Genomic DNA, 24,698 nt, shown 5'->3' with positions numbered 1-24,698 from the left:
GTGGTAGTTGTGGAGCTCGAGCGAGCTGCATGCATGGAGGCGAGCCAGGTAGGCTTACCTTGCAGGAGAGGTGTAAGGTCTGCACGTATGTGTATCAGCTTGCGTGTTTTTTGTGGTAACCGTGGGGGATAACCGTGCGGGTTTCAGCAAGATGTGCAGCTTTGAGTAGCCATATTTCCAATCTCCTACTCACCTTGCTGTCCCTGTCCTTTTCCAGTGTGTAAAGCCAACGAGTACTTCAACGGGTCGGATTACCGGTGTTAACGCCAGCAGCTCAATCGGCAGGGTGGCTCTCCCGAGTTGTTGTCCTTGACCCCCTGGCATAAACTGGGGGTAAACCCCCCCTTCAGCGTTACCCAAGGGGTAGGGGCAGGGGTAAGTGGTTACAAATGTTGCTTTGTACGGAGGGAGGTGGGTAACCTGGTGGGTAACGGGTACGAAGGGTGGGTACGAAGGGAGGTGGGTAACCCCGGGGTAAGGGGTAACCCCTTACTGAGGGGTAACAGAGGGGTCGGGGTAAAGTACCGGTATTTTGACGGTTGTGCCAGTAAACAAATCAATTAACTCGTCCCTTGCTAAAAGAGAGCGGGTGGGTGGGTGGGCTTGATCAAAAACAATACATAGGGAAAATTAGCCCACCATGTTCCGGAATTCGCCGTCATCCGCGGGCTTGAGTGATAGTCCTCTAGTTCGACTAGTGCGGACCGCTGTGGTGCGGCCAGGTCCCAGTGAAGTTTCCGAGGTGCGTCCCGATCATTGGCGGATATCATGCCAGGGATACTATCTGCCAGCAATGGGCTCCTGATAGCTGGTAAAAACTCCGGAGCCAATCCTGCGAGTTGCATACATGGCTGCTGCAGCATCGCCCTACATTGAATCTGTTGAACTGTGATCCAGAGTGTGTTTTGTGTTTCTTCAAGGAGCACTGGAAACGTGCTCACCCAGGAAAAGTCCGTGTGGATCGTTTGCCCTGCCCCACAGCTTTGCAAGGGGCCATTTCCGATTTGTCCACCGCGTTCAACCTACTAAACCGACGAGGTCCTTATAACACCGATACCCGCTGCGGAAATCCTTGCGAGAGTCTACCAGTCCGGGGTGATGGCAAAGGTTATCGGGAAATCCTGGCCCGGCAGGGCCACGCTGAGCGGGGTGCCGTACCTCTATCCTACACAAAATTCCTGGTGCTGAGCGGCCTGCCGGCAACACGCCAGCTCCCATTCCTCGCATAATCCTGCTGCAGGACCTAAGTGTGTTCAACCTGCTGTGGAGCACCTGCATGCGCGGTCACGACTGTGGAGAGCTTCAGGTGGATGATCTCCGTGACCCTGAACATCCCAGGACTCCCTTCCGGGGCTTCCCTGGCGCTGATGTCCCTGGCGCCGATGGTCGAGTTCCTGCTACTTGCCGGATTCATATTGCAAAGCTGGGCACCAAAACCTACCGGGGAGTCTGCGTGCCCGGTCAAATAGGGAACAGGTCCCCCGGCGCAGCAACCTGCCCGCTCAGTGCCCTCTCCCCATACCTTTCTGCCTGCTCTACGTACAACGTTCCGGTGACTCAGTATCTTTTTCGGCCGTTGGACAGCGATGGACAGCGTTTCAAGGAGGCACCCTTTACAACCGAGGCTCTGGAGTCTCTCGGCGCAAGCGTCATCTAAACTCGGTCAGGACGGCGGAGAGACCATTCACAGCTTTCGACGCGGTGCTTTGCAGCATGCCTTTCGGCAGGGTGAACCCCTCAGCCAGCTGCTGGCGAAAGCGAGAAGTCCCTTGTCCACCTTATGGCGGTATTTTCATCCCATTCGCCACATTCGGCAAGACGATAATGTGGAATCCGAGAATGACAGCGAGGAGGACTAGGCGCACCGAATCGGGTGGGGTACTGTGGAGTGTCTCCTGGGGGGGGAACACGGTGCGCCTACACGCCAACAGTCTCCAACTGAGGACAAGGTTGGCCTGAAGTTGGCCACCAATAACGCGCCCTACATCTCTGTCTAGCGCCCTAGATCTCTGTAACAACGCAACGTCATGAGGCCGCTGGCCTTCTTGTCATTAACTCTCCCAGGTACTCGGGAGCACTACTGAGGGACGCTGCTGCTGTTAAGAGCGGAGCCAGTTTGTAGTACGAGGAGAAGGAGCCGAAATGCCGCCAAACCAAGACGCGCATCAATTGTAGACCAGTTAGGCATTGCACTACAGACGGACGCATAGAGCCTGTTGAAGGCATTGTCCTGAGGGGAACTTCGTTGTATGGCATTTTTACTCCTTATTGATGAAGTCCTCCGTACCAACAATATGACGAACACAATTAATGATCAGCGTTTCATCAGCGCTTTATTATTTGGCATGCGCCTTAAAAGGGCAGCCCTTGGCTTGGCACCCTTCATGCCGTACCTAAACTAACCTCAATTGCAAGTCATTGGCTGCGTGGCCACCTAAATGTCTTTCATTCCCTCGATCAAGCACTATTCATGGTCCCTCCCTATGGCATAAAAAGGCGGGTTTATTGTGATATGCGGGGGCATCTCCTTCCTGCTCGCTTGCACGGCCGCCAGACCCATCCAATGCTGATATTCCGTCATGTGGATTCCTGGTTTCTTACTGTGTGACGAGTACACGTCTGGCTGGACATCTCGACGCGTATGCTTCAAACCAATCATCAATCGATCCTTGAACTCCGATACCACACCTTCCTGTTCGCTGAATTGTCACGGCTACCTCCCTGCAACCACGTTTTCAACCACGTTTTCTGTGGCACACCAAAGTTTTGCGACAGGAAGTGTTAGATCTCCAACCCCGGAGGAGCCGGATGGGGGGCACTAGTCTTCCGTTTTCTAAGTTTTCTGGGGCACGACGTATGGAAATAGTCCCCACAAGGGCTACACGAGGCAGGCGAACGAGGTTGACGGGTAACGTTTCATTGGCAGTTTGGCTGACTGTACCAGCCAGTAGCACATATTCCCTACCCTCAACGTTTCCTGTGTACGGACAAATAGTCCTAGAATAACGCTCTTTGCCTCAAACGGCGGCATAACTTGACCGACCTGGTCTCATGACTCGTCGAGCAGAAGGGCAGTTGCCGCCCGCTGGACTTGAACTCTGTGTTTAACTCTGTAAAGAAGGAAGGCGCCAAAAACCTTTATTAGGTTTATTAACTGAAATTCTGCCCTCCCGCAGCCTTTTTGCCCATGGCCGCAATTGTCCGTTTCGTCGGTGTAACCGCTGTGTCGCAGCTAGGTTGCCTAGCCAGGTATTGTTACAGCCGAAAGCGCCACGTAAGCATTGAGTGTTAATCTGCCAACAGACATAACCCAGCTATTTTTTCAATGAATGGCGGTTAAGGGCCAGCGCGAGTGGAAAAATCCAGAGCTGCATTTCCTGCGGAAGCGACTTACACTATTCAACAGGTTTGCCACTCTGTAATCATTTTCCTCAACGGATGGTTTTACCTTTACACACCAAGGTGGAACTGCGACGCAGCTAAGACGTGAAGCCGACGCAAGCGATAAGCGTCCGCGCGGGATGAACCTTAAAAGCGAAACCGGTCAGAAATGCAGGACTGTACCTTGTGTTATAAGGTACTAAAATTTTCATAGCAAATTGAAGGCGATCTGGTCTCTGGTGTAATAATTTACTGTCAGGCAGAGAGTCTTTAAATGTCCAGCAGTATCACCTTAATTACTTTTTTTAATTAACCGTTTTTGCACATTTATAATGCAGGAAAAGTGAAGCATTATCCCCGACAGTCAGACAGGTCAGACGATTTCCGATGGAAATTTCAACGGCGCAACGATTGGCGGCGTTTCAGGACTACAAGAAAATCTTGTCTTTGCCATGAAATGCAGGATGTAGCTCGCAGCTCGTAACCCTCGTCGCGCCAAATTAATAAGCATGACAGACAGGCCGTACTTCATCATGCTGCAGGACCGTGAAGGAAATTAAACGGTATCAACTACAGGACAAGACCAGTGCCAAAACGGAAACTCAGCGAGGTGACAATCGTGTGATCACGAGACCTGAGAGCTGTCTGAGGGCATCTATCGGCGCGTAAGGCCCATTTACAACGTTTGCCAATCATAGACATAACAAATTGCAGCATTTCGAGGTTTCCGATAGTTACCGGAGGTTTCGCGAGGTCAGGAAAGTCGAAAATGGGAAACTGTTGCGCAGCCGCAGTACAGGTTTCAGCCCGAGCATTGGACAGACTAAAATATAGACGAAGTGTTAGGTTAGCGACATTTCTAAAAATTAGCCTTGTGCACGTGCTGGCAGTCGTCAGGCAACTGAGGCCACTCAGGCCACACGTGCTACATACGAATGAAGAGCGTCGTGTGCTCTGGAGTGATTGCAGTGCTAACCGCAGCCTTCATTGCCCTGATAAGGAGCACAAGTGCCTCCTGTAATTATGAAATGTAAGTTTCCCCGGGCGGCTGCGAGCTGTCGGTTGCTTCGCTGCCTGCGAATACGGCCTCGCCCGCAAACCACCTCGCTTATCGATATGCAGATGGATTGTCGACCAAGCCGACTCCAACAATGGAACGGCACTTGTTGGCTATGGGGGGTGAGCTCCGCCGGTAACAAGAATCAGCACTTTCGACACCACGCAGCGTCGCTCCTGCCACGCAGCGAAAACATCATCTAAACAGGTTTAATCCACCACCTTGCTTCGCAGATACATCTACATTTTCCAAAGCCGTGACCTGAAAAAAGCCCATGAAATTATTGACCTCGGCGGTGAAGTGTCTCGGCTCTGCTTCCAGCAAACAGGTATGTTTTCATGAACGGAAGTAGCTGAAAAGAATGAAAAGATACAATTCGCTGAACGGGGGATAAACGTTGTGATATGCGGGGACACCTCCTTCCTGCCCGTTTGCTCGGCCTCCAGACCCATCCAATGCTTATACTTCGCCATGTGAATTCCTGGTTGCTTGCCGTCTGACGGGTACACGTCTGGCTGAACATCTAGACGCGTATCCTTCAAACCATCAATCATCAATCGATCCTTGAACTCCGATACCACTTACCGGCAATGGGCCATTCATTAGTAACTGGTTATGTATTATGGACGACAATACAAGAATGAGTACAATAAAGAGGAGCGGGTTGTCTGAGCATTATTTTAGTTTACTGATGATCACCAACATTCCAGCCTCAGAGATGAAAGCATAAAAAATTAGAAATTTACGTAAGATTACTGCTCACAACCGGGTCCGCATTGGAGGACAACGTTCGGTGCAGCGACCAGGGGTGATCTGGGAGATTAAGCCATTGCCAGTAAGTGTGGTATTGGAGTTCAAGGATCGCGTGATGGCTAATGAAGCACCCCTCCGTTCCCTCTTTCTGCAACTGCTGCATGTGAATGCAGGCTCGTACCCCGTCCGGCCGCACATGTTGCTGTTCAACCTAGCCCACTCGCATGCCGTACTGGCGTTTGTGGCTTCGGGCCATGTCGTGATTTTCCGCTCTGCGGACCGTCAGCCGTTGGCCTGCTTCCGCACCACACCAGGCTTCAATGGCCTGCGCCAGGCGCACGCTGGGTTCACAATGGGGTAAGCGTCAGCAGCTCCGCCCATGGCACGTGGGAAACTAGGATGACACAGCATCTTACTTCTGTAAATGCGGGACACGGAAGTTCATGTTTCCGTTGCGGACAGAAATGTGATTTGAGGTATGATATTTCCCATTTATGACTTGCGTACGAGCTATGACTTGCGTATAACTCCCTTTCTTCAGAGACGACAAGTACATCGTTGTGGCGAATCAGAACGGCAAGAAGGTCGAGCGGATAAACGTCGATTGGGAGGTACATGGGGAGGGGGGGCATCAATTACTGCCAGCGCCATCAAGACCAGCGTTAAATCCTTCAAACAAATAATGCATCGTCTGTAAATCTTTTTATTGTCTATAGGTAGTGCCCTAGTAGTAGACTGGAATGGTCCCTCTTCATTAATACCAAGGCACAACCCTGTTAAGTGGTGAAGCCTTAACAGGTTGTGAATGTGCATGTGTAAATCTTTCTCCCTCGCTCTTGCCCTACCGATCCGTCCTCTCATTGGCATGCAGAACGAAGTATTCGAGCATGACATGAACGCGACATTTACAATGTACGGCAACTGCACGACACCCAACAACGCACCCTGTGAAGACCCAGGTATGCACGTGCACCACGTATTCCACCAGCAGCGATGGTGCCTTATAGCTCAGATCTTTCCACAAGCCTCCCGCATGCCACCTACATGCCAGACTGCTTTCCTTTTCCGTGTGTATAATCCCAAGATGCTTGTGACACGTTGTTCGCGCTAGCGTTGCAAAGACCGCGTGGCATGCCCGTGTGTGCATTGGTTGTTATATCACGGCAATTGCATCCGCCGATCGGTACTCTTTCTGTAGCATCTGTAGTCGTGACACAGCAGCATTGTACGGCGGGCCATTGACCATCCACTCGACTTCTTCAAATCATGTCGCCTGCCGCCGCTGTCCCGCCCGCCCTCCGCACAGTTCTCCGCCCGGATAATGCGCCGATCTGCACCCCGCCGGGCAACCCACCGCTGGCCTTCATAACACTGCGCGGGGGCGGAATGTTTGTGCTCGACTACACAAAGACGCCGATGCAAGTCGTAGCGGAGTACGACAAAAATCACATTGGAGCCAACGGATGCGGCGGCGTCGCAGCGGGCAATTACATGTACGACATGAGAAGCTAGACTAGATACCAATAATACGTGCGGATGGGGGCATGCGGGTTGGGCACTTGTTGACTTCTGTTATGACTGTCCGTGTGTCGCCCGTGTACATACGGACATGGAAACAAAACGGACACGTGAACCTTATGAACGTCTCCTGGCTCCTGGTGCCGCAGTACAGTCACCTTCGTCCCTGCCGTACATACTCCCTGCCGGTGTAGGTACATCAACTCTGGAGGGGGCACCCCAAATAACCTGTACGAGTTCAAGGTACGGCAGATTGATTGCATCATGCAAATCGGAAATGCCGTAAATTACCTGGCGGAGAGGCATGCGATGTGCAATAAATTATTTCCTGTTGTGGGTGGCGTGCAGGTATACAAACTGCCCCAAACCGGCTACGCGGCAGGCAACCCGCCCAACACGCCCGTTCCCAAAGTGGTGGCTGACGACAGTACAGGTGAACGGGACGCGCACTACGCGGGCGTCACCTACAATCAAAAAATGTGAGTACGAGTCTTTCATCCACCCAGCCATCGATGTATACATGGCGAGATCCGAGAACCTGGGTGTCGATCTAGGTGGGCGAGCTAGTACAGATTCGTGTGCAGGTCGCGCCCGAGATCCATGCATTCATTCAGGGTTTTAAATCCGCAATGGTGAAAAAATTCTATGCTACCAATCGACCTACGGGCCTGCAGTTTTCTTATGGTGACCCAAAGGATTATTCTACATACCTGCCGTACCGTGTGTCCTGTTTGCCGTACGTTCTCACTGCTTGCCGTACGTTGTTGCATCTGAGGGACTGAAGTGCTGTGATAGGGAGACGTATATCTTCCCATGAATGTTACATACAAGTGCAAAATACACGGACATGGGCAATCCTACAGAGCGGGGTCCCCCTGGGCGCTTCACGCTGGGGCCCCGCCCAAAACATACACTGGCGCCCTGGCTCAGCAAATCTTTTGGAATGCATGCTGGATGCGTGCTGTGTTACGTGCGCAGAAAGGCCAGCTATTTCTGGCAGCCGGACAGGGCTCAAAGCGTCATCGACGTATTTTCTTTCAAGTCTGACAAGTTCGTGAACCGGATCGATCTCAAGGCCACAAACCTTTCAACCGACCCCACACCGGATGCACTGGCCATCTCGCCGCTAATGGTGAGAGGAAAGAACTAGCTGGGTGCCATTATACACTCTTGATGGCTTCGAACTTGCGCTGTTTATCATCGTACCGCCGCCAAGGCTGCTGGTGCACCTGGTGCATGAACCTGTCAGACCACACTCCACAGCTGGTGGCTTCGGACTCGCCGTTCCAATCCAGCCATGCACACATACCGTGCACAGAGAGCCAAGGACAAGTTTCTTCTCCCCAGGAATGCAGGCATCGTCTGGTGTGGCACATACCAGCCATAGATGCACACGGTAAAGTTCATCCCCAGCATCTCGAGAAGCCCTTTCAGCGGCTAGACAGGTACTACAGAATGCTTAACTGCTAGGGTGCACTTCGACGTGGCATACAATTGCTTCTGCTCTATTTATGCCAGACAACCGTCCATGAGCCAGCCGGTAACCAATTTGCGGATTGCAGCCTAACTCAGTTTGTGTCCGTCAGCCGTAACTCCCTATCATCCTTAAACCCATCCCCCTTAAGTTCCCGTGATCGACGACCGTGCCTATTCATGTATGCGCACATAAGTATGGCCCCGTGCACTGGTGCAAATTTCTCCCACTGGATTGAAACCAGAATGCAGACGGCAGCCAATACGGAGCAGTCTGCGGTCATTTCAGCTTGCAAACGTGTGTATGTATGTATGTAGAGTCAGTCCCTCCTGTAGCACATACAGCCATCTGCCACGCGGGCCTCACCGCTACCTGATCATCAAGCATGCACACATACAGACACACATGCCAATTAATTTGATCACGCGTGCACACATGTTAGCACGTACGTATTGCAACTGCCCACACCCCCACGCAGGACTATGCCTTCGTGAGCCTCCGCGGGCTGTACCCAATGTCCGCGGACCCGCACGTCAGCACGGTACGTTGGTCACAACGGTTTGCGTGTGCAGCCGCCCTGTGTGGGGCCTTTTGTTTCCACCAGGGAAAGGTTTTCGCATCTGGTGACAGGAAGCGTGTGCGTATGCTTTTGCAAGTGTGCTACTGCTTTATTATTGTGCCTCTGCCGTCTGTTGGGAGAAAGCGATGTTAAACACGTGATTTGCATGTCCGTATCCGCGCAGGGGAGCTCTCCAGGCCTGGGGATTCTCCGGGTCATCCATTCTGGTCGGAGTGCGCAGCTGAAGGCTATCGTCCCCATCGAGAACCTGGTCAATGGCACGAACCGTGCTGACCCGCACGCGCTGGGCTTGTACGTGACTAGAGCCAACTGTCCAGAGGCATATGGCTTCCGGCGGCAGCTGCGCGGTCGCAGCTGATTGATTAAATTAGCAGCAGTGCAGTTCTGTTTTCTACGCGGAAAAGCGCTTATAAAAGGGACCCTTGATCGAGTCCCAGCGGCTGCAATAGTCTGTTAAATGTTTGGTCACCTACAGATCGCACCCTGGTATAACCATAAATATAACGATAAATAATTTCTCAGACGGTAAAAACAAAGCTCCTGGACGCATATGGACATTTTGCTAACACCAAAGTTTATCCATCTATCCACGAATGCATGTGGTTAGGACGTTGTAGGATGTCATCATGCTTGCTGCACAATCCCTTAGCTGCACGCCTGCACTTAGACGATAGTAGATAGGTTGCTATTTCTGCTCGTTTTAAAGTTCTGGGATTGTGGACGGATCTGTTGGATGCGGGCGTATGTGTATATGTTGTCGTGCTTTTGCTATATATGATCTCACGCAAAGGGATGGAGCAACTGCTCATGCTCTTGCTCCCGTGATTAATATCTCACCTCACTCGCAAGATATTGGAGCAGCGAGTGACGCTCATCATTAATATAAGGTATTTGATCGCCAGGAGCATCGCCAATTAAACGGTCGACTTGGTATTTTCTGTTCAGGGCTATTCGAAGTCTTGTGGATCCTCTATTTCTTCGTGATTTTGTACGGATTGATGCTGAAGCGTGCTTTCTAATAATGAGACGCTGAAGCAATTCACGGATTTGGAGAGGTGTTCGTATCGAGATATCAAGCAGTTTAGGCACCTCATGTCCGCAACACAGTTCATCATATACAAGGCAGTTCGTCATAAAAAGTGGCTCTGTATTCCAAAACTTTTCTTTATGAAGTAGATATGAAATAGTCCGTGCCATTCCCATCCATTTTGCAATCTGTACACGCCTTCCGTGGGATATATCACGTCACGCAGCAGCAGCGAAATTTCAGTGTTGACAATTGGCCCCCGCCCGCCGCCGGTGGCCCAATAGGACCCATGTACGTACAGCGGGCAACACGCATACCGGCAGTGGTAGCTGTCCAGGTGCCGGAGATAGATAGATAGATAAATAAATAGAGAGGGAGAGAGAACGAGAGATGCTGGGAACGCGCCTCCGCCCGTACATGTATTGGTTTGGTGTGCGCCGTACAGTACAACAATCACTACACCAACGCATTAACATACGTCACGCAGGAGAAAAACGTATCCCTGTTAATCACTGTACAATTTTCCACGCAGTCCATTGCACGACCGTTAACGAGCAATAGCCGCCGCTCACACGCTCTACTAGTTTCATGAAGGTGATACCCATGTTCCCGCACTGTACGGCACGTACGTACAGCATGCACATTTGCTGTACTGCAACCCTGCCGTAACAAAGCAACAAAGTTCATAACAACATTGCAATCACGCCCCTACGGGAAGGTACGGCCTGCTAACTTTACGGCGGCACACAACATGTCACCTTCCAAACCCGCGAGCGACAATCGATGGGGCGATGACTTCGGTGCATGAGGCCAACCGGGATGAAAAACCAGCACCTGGCCGGCCCAGCTCTGGTTCTCTGCAGGAAGAACAAGCCAATGATTGCCCCAATCTGCAAAAGCACAACGCAACGCAACAGACAGCTTTGCTTGTGAAATCCGATCCCCTTTCCGATGCTGGGACCACCTACTACTACGTCCTGCTGCCGCATGTAAGCCTCACTGGCCTACAAGACAGTCTGACCAGGTGCCCTAGCGGCTTCAACAAGCTTTCGCAGCGCCGCAGTCCCTCCGGACGCCAGCTCAGAGGCCTCACCTCTCATTGTCCCGCATACCATACATCTTACACACACATCACGGGCCCCTCCACAGGGGTACATACATACCGACAGCTGTGCGGTGACAGTGTGGGCGCTGCGTGATGCCATAAACCCAAGGAAACACGCACATGTACAATAACCTCCTTCCGCTGTGTACAGGTCAGCCCTGGTCAACACATCTAATAAGATGAGCTCGCTCCGAAACCCTCAGCCATGTCCATCTCATTCCGGCCAACAAGCAAGTCACAAAAAATCACGCATTTCGACATTCCGACGTGCGCCAGCGCTTTAAAAAACTGGCTCCTGCTGGAGGGCATCAACTCACGAGGTCTCGTTTCACCCGCACATTATCATCTGGCTGCTGCTTCTGCTTCTGCGGCGGCAGCGGCGGTGGCAAGGCCTTGCGCCAGCCGCTGCTTTTGCTGTTCCTCCCTCAGCCAGGTCAGCAGCTCTCTTCGGTACTCCCCATCCCGACCTGTCGTCGCAGCCGCCTGCGCCGCTTCATACCAGTCCACGGGACAACCCAGCTCCAACATCAGATGCATCATGGGGACCGGCAGGCTGTTGCGAATGCAGTCCACCAGGGTTTGCGCGCTCCAGGGACAGCCCAGCCGGTGTAAACAGCGGATGATGGCCGGATCGCACCGCTTGGCCGCAAACACGTAGGGCTTGCCATTCGTCTGCGAGTCATAAAGCAAAGACCAGCAGCCGCGGGCAATGCGCGAGTTGTTACGGATGCAAGGAATAAGTTTGTTGAGTTGGCGGTCGTGCTCCTGGGAAACGAGAAGCATGAACGAAAGAAACGTATGTCGTACACCAGCAATGCATTATCAAAAGTTATTTCGACTGTGTTGCTGCAGGTTTTATTAATTTAACAAAATTGACATCCTCTGTTGAACGCGCAAGGTCCCCTGTGCACCTAAGCACCGATATCTGGATTCGATCTGGATCGGACGGCCAAGCCAGGGTCCGTTGCTTGCTTTATTCGTTCATGCAAGGATAAAAAAAACAACGACAAGTCCCCGAGGGAAGAACGACCATTTGCGCACCACCGTTTCTGCGGTTATCGGGTTCAAACCCAACCTACCCTAAATCCAATCCAAATCCTGAGCCCCTCGTATTACATTACAAGCTCACCGGGAAAGGGCAGCCCTGGTCCGCCAGCCACTCCAGCGCCGCCTCAGAGCCAAACAGTGCGGTGCCAGACACCGCCACATGACCCCAGCCGCAGCCCCGCTGGCGAAGCCAAGACATCATCTCCAAGCTGCCTCCCAGCGCTGCCAGGTCAAACAACTCGCCGCCGACACCCGCCAAGCCCACGCCCAGCGCGTCCGCTGCCCATAGCACCAGCGGCACATGGCCGTCGAGGGCACCCACGCCGACCAAACCGCGAATGCCGCGGTGACCTTGGCCCACCTCCCATCCGCAGGCGGTGTGGAGATACTCAAGTACAGCGGTGTGCCTGCCCAGGGCCGCCGAGGCGACCAGGTAGCCTGGGGATCGCGAACCCGGTCCACCTCGCTGAGTGATATATCGCAGGGCCGATAAATTCCCGCATGCGGCGGCCTCGGCCGCCGCTCTTTCGCTCAATGGATAGCCGCGGTCGTGCAGCCACTTCAGCCTGCTGGTTGCATCGCCGTCATCGTTAAGCCGGCCGGCAACCGCCACGCAGGGCTCAACAGGCCTATGATGTAGATCAAAAAGTTTCTCCAGCCATTCCACCTTGGCATGCCAGTCGGGCGTGGGGCTGCAGGCTGCGGCAGCGATGATGCGGGCACCTGTGTGTTCGTCCCAATAGAGCATCGAGCCGAAGGGCACCTGCATTATCGGACCGTGACGGCGCTGGAGAACTGCGAGGCTGAACCCCTCCGCTGCCGCTTCCGCGAGTTTGACCAGGTCAACTTTGAGGCACAAGTCCACTTCGCCTCGTTGTTCCAAGAGCCAGGCACTCATGTCTTCGTGGCCGCCACGCTCCGCTGCATACACCGCTGCAGCGTCGCAGGGGCATCCGCTCGCCAGCATCCACTGGCACACGCGCAGGTGACCGGCCTTGGAGGCCTTGGAAAGCGCGTTGCCCCATCCGCAGCCGTGCGCCCTCAGCCATTGGCACATCTCCAGCTGGCCGGCGGCCGCGGCAGTGCCCAGAAGAGCGCCGGCAGCTAGTGGGGAAAAGGTACCGGCGCTGCTCATGAGAACCACTTCCATGTTTTCAATGCTGCCGCTTGCGGCCGTGAGGCATTGAAGTCGCACTTGGGAGATGTGATCGAGCTCGCGGAAAGCTGCCGGGACGCCCCAGCGGTGAGAAAATGCGTGGCGCGGTGACGGGCGCGACAGCTGAAGTGTTTTGAATTCGACAAGTTGCTTCGCGGTATCTTTATTTACGAGGCGAAGAGTACCAGCAACTTCGTTGGGTGGCAGGAAGGTCGCGATGCTCTGAATGATGCCCGGTATCCAGACTCGCGATGGGTCGTTCAGTTGGCGCAGACTTGCAGGAGGCATTCCAAAATAGAAACACATTTGGTCAAGATATAAAATAGGTAAATGTCGTGCTGGAAATTATCACACAACGCAGGTGGCAAGTTGCAATATGTCGATTACTGGAGTTACCCTAAAATTTGGCCTTTAGACCAGTTTCGCATAGGATATGCATAAGTTTTCCACGTAAAGCTGTGATATTAGAACATAACGAAAAGCGTTTTGAATGCACTAGACATTTGGACTTTAATACTTGAACTCGCCGCCACAACGGTTCCGTTTTCGGTTCTGCACGTTGCGGTTTTGCCGTAGCATCAATATATAGCAACAGGGACGAGAGGTAGCGACCGATCGGCAAATCGGTTTCTACGGCTGCGTTAGGTCATAATTTCGGTCAATAAACCTAAAAAACAGTTTTGGGCGCCTTTCGGCGCCAAATAAAGGCAGCATTTTAGGGCTGCACGTTCCGTACACATTGCAGTCCGATCGTTTTACAGGGGAGGTACAAGAGGCCTTAAGACAAATTTCGGCTACGGGTACTGTGGTACGGAACCTCAGGAATAAGGACCCGCCTTATTTGCCGACCTCTGACGGGGACACAGGGCGAGCGATGATACTAGTAGCAACCTCGTAGGAACTACTTATCGTAAACCTTTAAGCACATCCACCAGCATACCGTAAAGGAAAAGGAGCCGAGGCCGGAAATCCGTCGTTGCAAGCCCCCTAAGAACAAACTGCAAAACAAAGTACTACATTTAAACCCTAAAACGTAGTCAAATCATAACCCTGCAAAGGTTGGCATCAGAACTACAACTTTTACGCTGACATAATTTCCGAACACAGGGTGCCTCTTCCTTATCGTTCATGAAGGGGCGTGCTCCCTTACGATGCTATCGTTTGATACCACCATACCAGTCCCACCAGCCTTGCAGCATGTTGACATAAGTGAACATCGTTAGCGATCCTGTGTAAGTCTTTACACAAGCGCGCCCACTGGTCTCCACCTGGTAAGGTGCAGCGCTTCACTGTTAACGAAGGCCTGAAGTGATAAAGCTACTCCAATCCAAGCTCAGCCAGCCGGCCCCTTTTCATAACCCCGCTGGGTTCAAGGCGCCATACACCGAGGCGGGCAAGAAGCGTTTCTGTTGGAAAAGCGACTGGCACTCATATACCAGAGAATGGTGACATTAGTAATAGGACCTGTGGGGTTCCGGCGCTTTGCTGATTCTAACAGTTTCGCGCCACGACAACGCTATATGAGGTGAGGCGCGCTACTGCACAGCGGGGCCCGCCCCATCCGCATGTAACCCCACTCCGCCTACACCACGCGTGGGTGGATGGATGGATGGACGGTCGCATTAATTTCACGTCTAACATCTTCCCCCCTTCCGGGAATCACTGAGCCCAAATGCAGCTCCAGTCGAATCATGCAGAAGAAGTTGTCAACCGACCAAGCCCAGCTCTGTGTAATGCGAAAAACGCACATCGCGCGCCTGCTGCACATGCAGCAAACCAACTCCACTCTCATCGCGCTAAGATCTCACCCAACGCCAGGCCATACATCACAGGGAAAGTTGCTTTACATTGGTATGCACCCTGAAATGAATTTAGGCGTTCCAAGAGAGTTCGCGTGTGCGGGCTTAATGATGGATGGAGGGCATGCGGGGCCGTAAGGATGGAACAAGAGCACACACCACGTTCGTACATACATACAGGCAGACAGACAGACAGATAGACAGACAGATGTGTCTCATTTACCGAGAGAGTTGGGCTTTGGGACCGTTTCGACACATCTGCCACCAAGCAGCCAGCTAGCCAGACAGACAGGTTAGCACAGCAGCCAAACAATAACTGAAAACTGAGTGCACAACCGACTGCGCCAACTCCCAACGGTCCAAGCAAACCCGGACATGAGGCCCTTCGTCTCAAGGGCGTCTCACTTACATTCTGCATTCATGCATGCAGCCGTGCATTCACTCATGCAAGCAATAATTCACACAGATATGGACGTCTATACATGTATGTTGTTACAGGGTTCAGAATGTATTCGCTGGGTTCAGCAACTCACCACCAGCATCCAACCAAGTCTAGCGAATCAACGGCGCCTCAACTTAGTTCCTGGTCAGCTCGCAAGTTGATATAAGCACGCTCTACACCGTCCACAAGATGGGGGGCCACCTCCCAATTCAACACCCCTCACACAATCAAGGGGTCGGCAGGCGAATTTGAACCCGGACCCTCCGGGAGCAGAAGTCAGGCCTTAACCTCTGCCAGCCACCTGCTATACATGTACACCTGACCCACATGTCCCGAAGTGTCCGCTCCGAAACACATCTTAAGGGCCTAGCAACCATTACCACACGTCCAGGATGCTCAAATTCTTCAGTGTTCAAGTTTATCGTACATGCATTGCACCCACCTTTCAACAGCCGGCCAGGCACGGGTAGCGGGTAGCGGCCCCTGCAGAGCGGGCGTCGGCTGCATTGCCTGATCAGGGAATGCGATGACTTCCTATACGTGCCTACAACACGAAACAACACCAGGGCGTTCACAGGCCACACGATTTGCAGGTCCGCATGGACCCCTAGACCACGGCTATCCTCCTACTCCCCTTCCCTTCCCCCTGCCTTCCTTCTCCTCCTCCTCCTCCTCCTCCCCGTCCTGCTCCCCAACCGACTGAAGGTGGCTCCGAGTCGAAGTAAAAGGCCCCATGGGGCTCTGAGGAAATGCGGGTACCTCAGGGGGGAGGGATGCCAGGGGATTCGTGCGTGCCAACACGGGACTGCCGCCGGTGGAGGTAGAGGTAGACTGCTGCTGCCTCACCTGCTGCTGCTGCTGCAGGTGGCAGGGTGGCAGGGTGGCAAAGGGGGGGGAAGGCAGTAATGAAACCGCGGCGTCAAGCGACCAGCGAACAACAGTGAACTCAAGTCAGCGCCCCGAGAGGCTCACCATCACCATCACCATCACCAACAGCATTACCAGGAAAATAAAGAAGGAAGTGAAGAAGAAGAAAGAAGGAACAGAAGCGGGGCGACAAAGGGCGGCGCTCTCACCTCGTTCGCTGTGCATGCCGCATTCGCCGACGCCGATGTCGCAAGCAGGGCGCCCATCACCTTGGCCGCCATCCCCGATGACAACGACGATGGACTGCACCTATGCCAAGTGAGGACGCCGATTGCCAAGGCCATGAGCGCCACACCGACCACGATGCCCGCCACCATAGCCAGTAAGGCGCCGCCGCCGCCGCCGCCGCCGCCACTGACTCCGCCACCCGGACCCGCTTGGGCACCTTCGTCTGGATCCTGTGCTGGCGACGGCGGCGCTACGTTCGTGCTGGGCTGCTGCTGCGGTAGAGAATACTGCGCGGGTATCAGCGGCGGCCGTGAAGACACGGGTGCACCCCGGGGCGGCGGGTAGGGCCGCGACCTAGGAGGCCGCATCTCGGCGGGGATGATGGGGGCCCGCGGCGAGGGGGGTGATGCTGTCGGGTGGTGCTCGGGGGGCGTGGGCGGGTCGGGGTCGGGGCGCGGTTGCAGCTGAAAGAAGTCCGGGTACAAGCCACCCGGGTTCCACGTGTCTGGGTTTGGGACACGAGAAGGCGGGAGAGGCGGGAAGAGGGAGGGAGAGGGAGGGAGAGGGAGGGAGAGGGAGGGAGAGGGAGGGAGAGGGAGGGAGAGGCGGGAAGAGGGAGGGAGAGGGAGAGGGAGAGGGAGAGGGAGAGGGAGAGGGAGAGGGAGAGGGAGAGGGAGAGGGAGAGGGAGAGGGAGAGGGAGAGGGAGAGGGAGAGGGAGGAAAAGGGTAAAATTGGGGCAAGAAGAAGGTCAGGGTTACGTGGGGTAGGGTGGGACAGGGTGGGGGGAAAACAGAGAGAGTGAACACGCGAACGCGTGTCTTTAGCCTACTCCGGGTTTACTCCCTGAGGCACTTGTGTCTGATCATCAACACCTGGCTGCGCGATGGCGCTTCCGAAGGGGACTTAAAGACTGCATTTGTTGCAAACAACATGAAACTAGAGTAAGTATGAGACTCATTCGCTACATGGTGATAGACGCGATGCAGATCAGGTAAAGCCACCGCGACGAGGCGGCGGAGTAGCGGATAAGACATGTACAGAGGAACATCAGACGAGAAGGCATGCGGCCAACTTGCCAAAATGCGGAGGCGCATAAGCAGGACCCAACCCACCGCAACCCGTACGAGTCCTCACCACCCAACCACTCATCCACCTACCCACCCACCTACGAGATCAGGCGATGTGATGCGCACGTTCTCCCCCCACAGCCCCCGGTACCCCACCACCCTCCGGAGCACCAGGACGTTCTCCTCCGCGAAGTACTGCGTGTGTGTGTGCGGTGAGGGGAGGACAAGAACCGGCAGCAGCAACGCCAGACACAGAAACGCAACATCAGCAGCAGCAGTAGAAATAGCAGCAGCAATAGCAGCAGCAATAGCAGCAGCAATAGCAGCAGCAATAGCAGCAGCAATAGCAGCAGCAATAGCAACAGCAATAGCAGCAGCAATAGCAGCAGCAATAGCAGCAGCTGTAGCAATAGCAGCAGTAGCAGTAGCAGCAACACGAGGATTTACGTGTAGCATTACTAGGGGGCTCCCTAACACCCGGGGGGAACACATTGCTCTGCTCACGAAGGTCAATATTTACTATTCAGGTAGGACAATGCTGCCCATAATAGCTCAACTCCGCCCCGCAGAGCAACAGCCCACCATATAGCCCGGCACAGCATCCACACATCAGACCACCACGCCATAATACAAATCCTCTAGCTGCTGCTCACCGTTATTTCATGGTTAGCAATAAACCGCCCTAAAAATTAACCTCCGCCCGCATGCCCGCCTGCTGGGGAGCTCACCGACCCACCGACCCACCGACCCACCTGCGAGCACAGCAGCACTTCCGCCAAGCCCCCGGTAGACCCGGTGCCCAAGTAATCCGGCATCTGGCGATTCTCCACGTCATGCGCCGCCACGATCGCATCCACATCCGCGCCCAGGGCTCCTCCTGTCGCAGCGGCGATGTCAGCGCTCGTTTTGCTTCCTCCGCTTCCACCTGCGTCGATGTCGACATCGCCGCCGCCGGCGGTCACTGGCCTCAGGTCTCGCGCTAGCGCCATGAGAACCTTGAACTCCTGGGAGGGCACCAGAAGGAGGACGTCGCGCAGGAAGAGACGGGGACGTGTGCCCGGGCTCCTGTACGGTGGCGGCGGCAGCGGCACACGGGCGACGGAAAGGGCGGGGCGGGGCGGGGAGGTGAGGGAAAGGCAAACTTGTTCGTTATCTGGCTTGCCATGGCTGCAGTTCTCAACCGGTTTTTGTCATCGGGAAGCCACCGCACGATGTCCCAAAGCTCGCGGGCAACGTAAGTCCTAATCTGATACCACTTGGAGCAGATAACAGCTGCCATGCAGTACCAGAAAACTTTTTGATCTGCCTGCCGTACAGCTCATCCCAGTCGTTAGTACGTACCTGTCGAAACCGAACGCCAGCAGCCCGACTGAGGGCAACCAGGCACCACCATCAGCCGCCGCCGTCGACTGGTCGCTTTCGTCCATGAACTCGCGAGTAGCGTTGGCAACCCCAGTGTCTCTTGGAGAAGGCCCGCCGACCAGCACTGTATTCCAATCACTTCCATCATCGCCACTCGGGCCGGTGTCTTCCAGACCGCCGACGGCTGCGGCGGCCGCGTCTTCGCCGTCAGCGGCCGTCAGGTCGTCACCCATAGAGACGTATTCGGTGTCCTGGAGAGGGCCGTGTGAACCGGCGGATGACACCGCCGCTTCCGCCGCCGCCGCCGCCACTTTGCGCCGTACCGTCCTCTGCATTCCGTGCATTCCCAGCGTACCGGCCTCGATACCGGGATACGACGGCGGCACCGGTGCCGTACCGCTTCCGCCACCGCTGCGGTTTCACGCAGGCGGCGGCTGGCCTTTTCCTTTCGACGGGCTCTCAGAGCCACCCAACCCGCCGCTGCCGCCGCCGCTGTCGCCACCGTACACGCCGGCGCTACTGCCATAGCTAACGCCGCCGGCGGCGGCCAGCGACGCCGCGCTACGGCCTGGTGCCAAATTGGTTACTACCAGACGCCTGAGCGCGACACAGGGACCGCCGCCACCGGCGCCGCCGCCGCCGCCGCCATCCCCCAGGCTGATTGCTCCCGTCAGCTCCCCCAGATCCAGCTCTGTGGGGGTCCACGGGTGACCCAGCAACGTGACGTTGGCGGCGACACGTGCCGCGGCGCCGCCGGCTGTGGGGCCCAGCATTCGCGCCTTGAGTTGGATGATCACCGGGACGGAGCTACCGCCGTTGCCGCTAGTGCCCGTGCTGCTAGTGCTACTGCCGCTAGTGCCCGTGCTGCTAGTGCTACTGCTGCTAGTGCTACTGCTACTGCTGCTGATGGTGATAATGCCGGGGTATGTTGCGGGTACGGCATAGGCAGGCGCCGCGTAAGTCACGGAGTGCACCGCGGCCGGCGGTGGCGCCGACGGCGGCGCTAGCGGTGGCGGATGTGTCCCGAAGGCCGTTGACCAGCTTGTGGGGTCGATGTCGCCCTGCAGAGAGTAAGTGTGGCAAGGAGGAGGGGGAGGAAGGGTGGGGGGTTCATCAGGAGGCGGATATTTCCCTCCAACCCTCCGCCCTTACCACCCCCATCTCCACGACTCACATACGCAGGTTACGCCGGAGGGAAGCCCCATGTCCCGTGTGGGAGAGGAGTGGGGGTGCGGCCCCAGGCTCCAAGGGGCCAGCACGAAACACGCGGGACGAACACGCGGTATCAACACCACTGCGCGCGCAATGTGGCGGCGTCGTTGTGGCAGATCCGCGGCCCTATGGCCGTAATGCATGTACCGCAGTGTGGGTATGTACGGCAATGCATGCGTGCGGTGCAGAACCCCACCACCCGAACCTTCACACCTCTCTAGTCGTACCTGTACGACCCTGACCCCGCTCAACGGCACGGCCCATCCGCCGGGGCCCAGCTCCCCGGGGGCCGCCGATGGCGGCGGCGGCAACTGACCGCCCGTGGACAGGTCATTGGTCGCGGCCGTCAGCACAGCCTCCGGCGGAGCAGCAAGCCGCATCAGCCAGCTTTCAATTAGCCGCGGCGCTGGTGCTGCAGCCGCTGCGGACGCAGGCGCTAGCGCCCCCTTCTCCTGTAAGCCTCGACGCGCGGCACGTCGTACCAGCGGCTGTAGCGGCGGCGGCGGCGGCGGCAACGACGGCTCCTCCTCCGCCAGGCCAGGTGGCAGCCCCTCCGCTGGTCCGTCACCTTCTGGACTCCCTGGAGTGCCAGGCCGCCCAGCGCCAGAATGACTGGGGGATGGAGGAAAACCCAAAGCAGGGGGATCTCCGCCCTCCTTCGCTCCGCCGTCGCCCGAATTGCTACTGCTGTTGCTGCTGCTGCTGCTGTTGCTGCTGCTGCTGCTGCTGCTGCTGCCGTCCGTTGCGGTGTTGTCTGTCCCCGTCAGTTTGAGCTGTAACATCTGCACTGAGAAGGGCTCCGTGCTGGGGTAGCTCAGCCTCCAGATGTTGAGGGGTGAGCTGTCCCGCGGGTGCTGAATGACTCCTGGACGGGAGGGGGAGGACAGCGCTGGCGGCCCGGGTGGCCCGGGCGGAGGCGACCAGGTGCCTGTGGGGAATAAGTTCTGGGTAAGGGGAAAGGGGCGACCGGCAAGAATACGGGGGAGGGAGAGGCGGAGGGGGAGGGGAAAGGGGAGGGGGAGTACAAACAGCAGGAGTCAAGCCAAGTAAACAAATATTGCCGCATGGAGAAAAAGGGAAGCCGGATGGCCACAAAGGTGGAGAAGGGCGGGGCGAGGATTATGCATGATGTGATGCAAAAACTGCAACCGGAATTCAAAGCCTCGTCTGTATTGGGGGTGGTGGTGCGTGGTGCACATACGCAAGCGGTGCCATAGGAAATAGCAGCGTGTTGATTTCCAACGACGGCACACATTCACGCTAGGGTTACACAATCAGGAACGGGGGAAAACGTGGGGAATGTACGGAAAACACACACGAATACAAACGTGGGATAAGACGGCAAACGCGAATGGTGTAAGAGGGGTGTACGACAAGGAAGGGAAAAAAGCGCCAAGCACTTCGTACTTTCGTTGCGAACGTGCTGTTGAGCCAACCTCCCCATGCAGGATCTTGAAGCTGTGTCAGTGCCGTACGCCAGTACGACATTTCGTCGTCGGTGAGCTGCAGTGAACACCCCTCCAGCGTCACGAGCGGCGCCTTGTTGAACTGCCGCTGGATCGCCGCAGTCGTCCTGAAAAAAAGAATCCGAAATGCGAGGCATTGTTCGTTACTGCGGCCTAGGAAAGGCCGGCACCTGGGGTATCAGCCAATCGGTGGTGGTGCCTGCAGCTGACAGTATTCGCAAGGGCTTCATTAATCCATACACACACACGCACATCCACAAAATGAAGATGGAAATGAGCCGTGCGTGGAGTGTGGCTCCCCCGGTCAAACTCAACTCCACGAGCCCACCTACCCGTGGGGGCCCCCGCCCCCTGAGGGCCCTCATGGATACGGCCCCCTGAGACCCCGCACAGGGGACTTGGTGCCCCTCCCAATACGCCCCATCACCCGCCGACACCACGACCATCACACCCCCACCCTCCGGCAGTCGCTGCGCTGGACACGGGCCGCTGCTTCCCCTGCTTGATCTTTGCTGCTGCTGCTTCTGCTGCATGCAATTTTCCCATCCCCTCTCCTCCCCACCCTGCCTCATTCCGTCCACCCAGGCCACTCTTCGCCACACCCACGGTGGCAACCCCGCGCCTTCCAAGCCCCCCCCCCCCACACACACACACTCTCACCCTCTCACTTCCCGGCTCCCCCCTCTCACCCGTTCACCCCCAGGGACCAGGCCAGTGCAGCCATCAGACCGTGTGGCAGATCGGCAGCTCCCCCTTGAGCCAACCCCGTCAGGTGCAGGTCCACAGCGTGGAGGTACACGTCCCGGACATGGGCGCCGGAGCCAGGGTTGGAGGCGGAATACCCGGAGTCGGAGCCGGCGACAGAGGTGTTGGTCCGGAACACCAGGCGAAAGGGCTGCAGCATGCCGCCCATGTCGAGGGAGGCCGGACCTGAAGGAAAGGGGAGGAAAGGGCTTCATTAGAATGTAAGCCATACCATCCATTGGTGCCGGCGTGTGTAGATTCTTCACAGGCACCGGGGAATTCCGGGAGCCCTCCCCTCCGTCCTCACCGCCCACCCAACCCCCACGCGGTCGTTCACTAACGCACTCACCCAGCAACCTCACGCCGCGACGCACGGTGACGGGCTCCCGGGGCAGCAGCGTCCGCTGCTGTGGCATTGTCGTTGGCCGTGGCGGCGACGGCGACCCGTGGGTCGGTGGCGGCTCGCTGCGCTGCTCCGCCATGGAAATCCTGCCCTGCAGGTACACGCGGAACTCCGCCTGCTGCCAGGGTAGCCCGGGGGGCACCGCCTCCGCCTCCTGGTCCGCGAGCGCCAGGACCTCCCGCAGCTCCCAACCGCTGCGGGCCACCGCGGCGCAGCTCAAGGGGTAGGCGGGGCCCGTGTAGATCGGGGCGGACGACGACGAGGAGGAGGAAGAGGGGAGGGAGGTCATGGGCGTGCGGGGCTGTGGATCAAAGGAGGTGGCGAGGCGCGGAGGCAGGGGTGGCGGTGGAGGTGGCGGTGGAGGTGGCGGTGGAGGTGGCGGCAGCGGCGGTGCAGAGGCCAGGAGGGCGGCAGCAGAGGCGCCTGCACAGGATAGGAAGACGTCGGTGGCGGTGTGGACGCCGAAGGTGATGTTGCGTAGGTGCGTGACGCCTGGCAGGACCTGCGGTGCATGGGGCAGGGGCCATGTAGCGCGTCCCCGCCAGGCCGGGGTGATGTTTACATCACCGCCCCAGCAGCCACCCATCTACCCAGACCTGAACTCACCACCCACCTGGGCCTCTCCGGGTCGCCGCTCAGCGCAGATCCTACCACGCAGCTGCTGCAGCAGGTCGCAGTCTGACAGCGCCACGGAGACGTTTACCAGAATAACCCGCGAGGTGCCCGACCCCAGCCCGATGGCGGGCAGGAGGAGCGCAGCGGACAGAAGCTGCTGCAGCGCGGCACTGGGTTTGTTGGAGCCGGGACTGCCGGCTGCCCCGCTGGAGGTGGCGAAGGCGGCGTAGCGCTTGACTGGCGCTGTGTAAGCCAGTGCCAGTCCGCTCATCGTGAGAGCGCCGCCTGGAGGGGATGAGGAGGAGACGGGAGGGGAGGTGTGGGAGCGGGACGTGTCAAGTCTTCAAAGGGAACGGATGGGGGGGAGGGTTGCGGATGGCCCGGGCCGAGTTAGGGCGGCAGACTCGCAGTCTTGCAATGAATAAAATAACAGGATTGAGACCTGGGACGTTGGTGGCTTTGCTGGGATGGGTGGGGAATCTTTTGTCGAGAGGCGATTAGAGGCGATGCGGCAGCAGAGTGGGGGTTCTAGCCTTGTGTTGTGCATGCGTGGGTACATCCGTACAAAAACTGTGCGGTACTGTGACTGTGAAGAATAAATGGAAATGTTCTTGCTCCCTGGTGTGTACCACAAGGCATCATGCGGGGGCACATGTATGTCCTAGCGGCTCGAGCCGCTATTCCGGACTACCGCTACCATCCAGCCCCAGCAATCCCAAAACCCTGTGCGCCAAGTCCTGCAGGTCTGCCTGCCTGGACGCGACCACGGACTGAAAGGTGAGATATGGAGAGGTTGCTGCGGACTTGCCTCCTGGAACCTGGATCCGCGGATTCCGACCCCCAGGGGCAAAATCCAGGCGAGGCCAGGCGGGAGGGCCAGCGTATCCCGCGGGATGCGGCCATCGCAGCTGCGGACTTCCGGAAAGAACAGTGCGTCTGGGCAGCTTAATAGCGTTTCCGTCTGCTCCAAGGAGTACACCAGCGCTGGGGAAAGGGGAAGGATCGGACAGGTCGCTTGTGTTTGATACGGCGTCAAAAAAATACATTGAGAGTGAAATTTTAGGTTTGATGTTTGATGCGGGCGTTGCGGCTCTGGAAGGGAAGGCACTCGGTAGTGAAGTTTAAAAGTCGCTGGCTGTTTGTCCACGTGCAAGCCATATTTCATAGGATATACAGAACATGCGTACCTGGCGTTGCAATGTAGTGCAGTATTTGGGACTGTTTCGGTATTGACGCTGCAATATGTCGACAGAAAGTCGGTTGGCTGCGCGCTGATCCATACTATCATGAGACAACTAAGAGACAATAAAGTTACTAGATGCAAGCAAGCACCCATCCGATCAGACTGCTGACAATTCTCATGCCGCTCGCTCGCTAATGTACGTGTAGAGGCA

General features: G+C 56.3%; 3 protein-coding genes across 3 annotated transcripts; 1 reads left to right on the top strand and 2 right to left on the bottom strand.

Moving 5' to 3' along the window:
• The first annotated feature begins 4,263 nt into the window (after positions 1-4,263).
• VOLCADRAFT_105391 (uncharacterized protein) lies at positions 4,264-9,985 on the top strand. The gene is made up of 12 exons (XM_002952210.1): positions 4,264-4,411; positions 4,504-4,560; positions 4,672-4,766; positions 5,365-5,548; positions 5,733-5,802; positions 6,063-6,150; positions 6,498-6,684; positions 6,859-6,952; positions 7,058-7,188; positions 7,688-7,841; positions 8,662-8,724; positions 8,927-9,985. Exons 1-12 carry the CDS (start codon positions 4,317-4,319, stop codon positions 9,119-9,121), a joined length of 1,413 nt encoding a protein of 470 aa, XP_002952256.1. The 5' UTR covers positions 4,264-4,316; the 3' UTR covers positions 9,122-9,985.
• Positions 9,986-11,237: 1,252 nt separating this feature from the next.
• On the bottom strand, positions 11,238-13,404 carry VOLCADRAFT_92810 (uncharacterized protein; the record flags this gene model as incomplete). The annotated part of the gene is made up of 2 exons (XM_002952126.1): positions 11,238-11,660; positions 12,025-13,404. 2 exons carry the CDS (start codon positions 13,402-13,404, stop codon positions 11,238-11,240), a joined length of 1,803 nt encoding a protein of 600 aa, XP_002952172.1.
• Positions 13,405-14,886: 1,482 nt separating this feature from the next.
• Positions 14,887-24,584, bottom strand: VOLCADRAFT_92809 (uncharacterized protein; the record flags this gene model as incomplete). Its single annotated transcript, XM_002952125.1, has 17 exons — positions 14,887-15,001; positions 15,782-15,822; positions 16,186-16,197; positions 16,416-16,939; positions 17,601-17,697; positions 18,255-18,567; positions 18,844-19,115; positions 19,398-19,555; positions 19,839-19,925; positions 20,039-20,158; positions 20,393-20,656; positions 21,513-21,712; positions 22,232-22,472; positions 22,636-22,990; positions 23,303-23,589; positions 24,002-24,212; positions 24,492-24,584. The coding sequence occupies 17 exons, from the start codon at positions 24,582-24,584 to the stop codon at positions 14,887-14,889; spliced, it is 3,390 nt and encodes a 1,129-aa protein (XP_002952171.1).
• Between the last annotated feature and the right edge of the window lie 114 nt (positions 24,585-24,698).

The sequence above is a fragment of the Volvox carteri genome, assembly GCF_000143455.1.
Source record: "Volvox carteri f. nagariensis unplaced genomic scaffold VOLCAscaffold_28, whole genome shotgun sequence".
Taxonomy (NCBI): domain Eukaryota; kingdom Viridiplantae; phylum Chlorophyta; class Chlorophyceae; order Chlamydomonadales; family Volvocaceae; genus Volvox; species Volvox carteri.
This window is presented reverse-complemented; position numbering and strand designations above follow the sequence as displayed.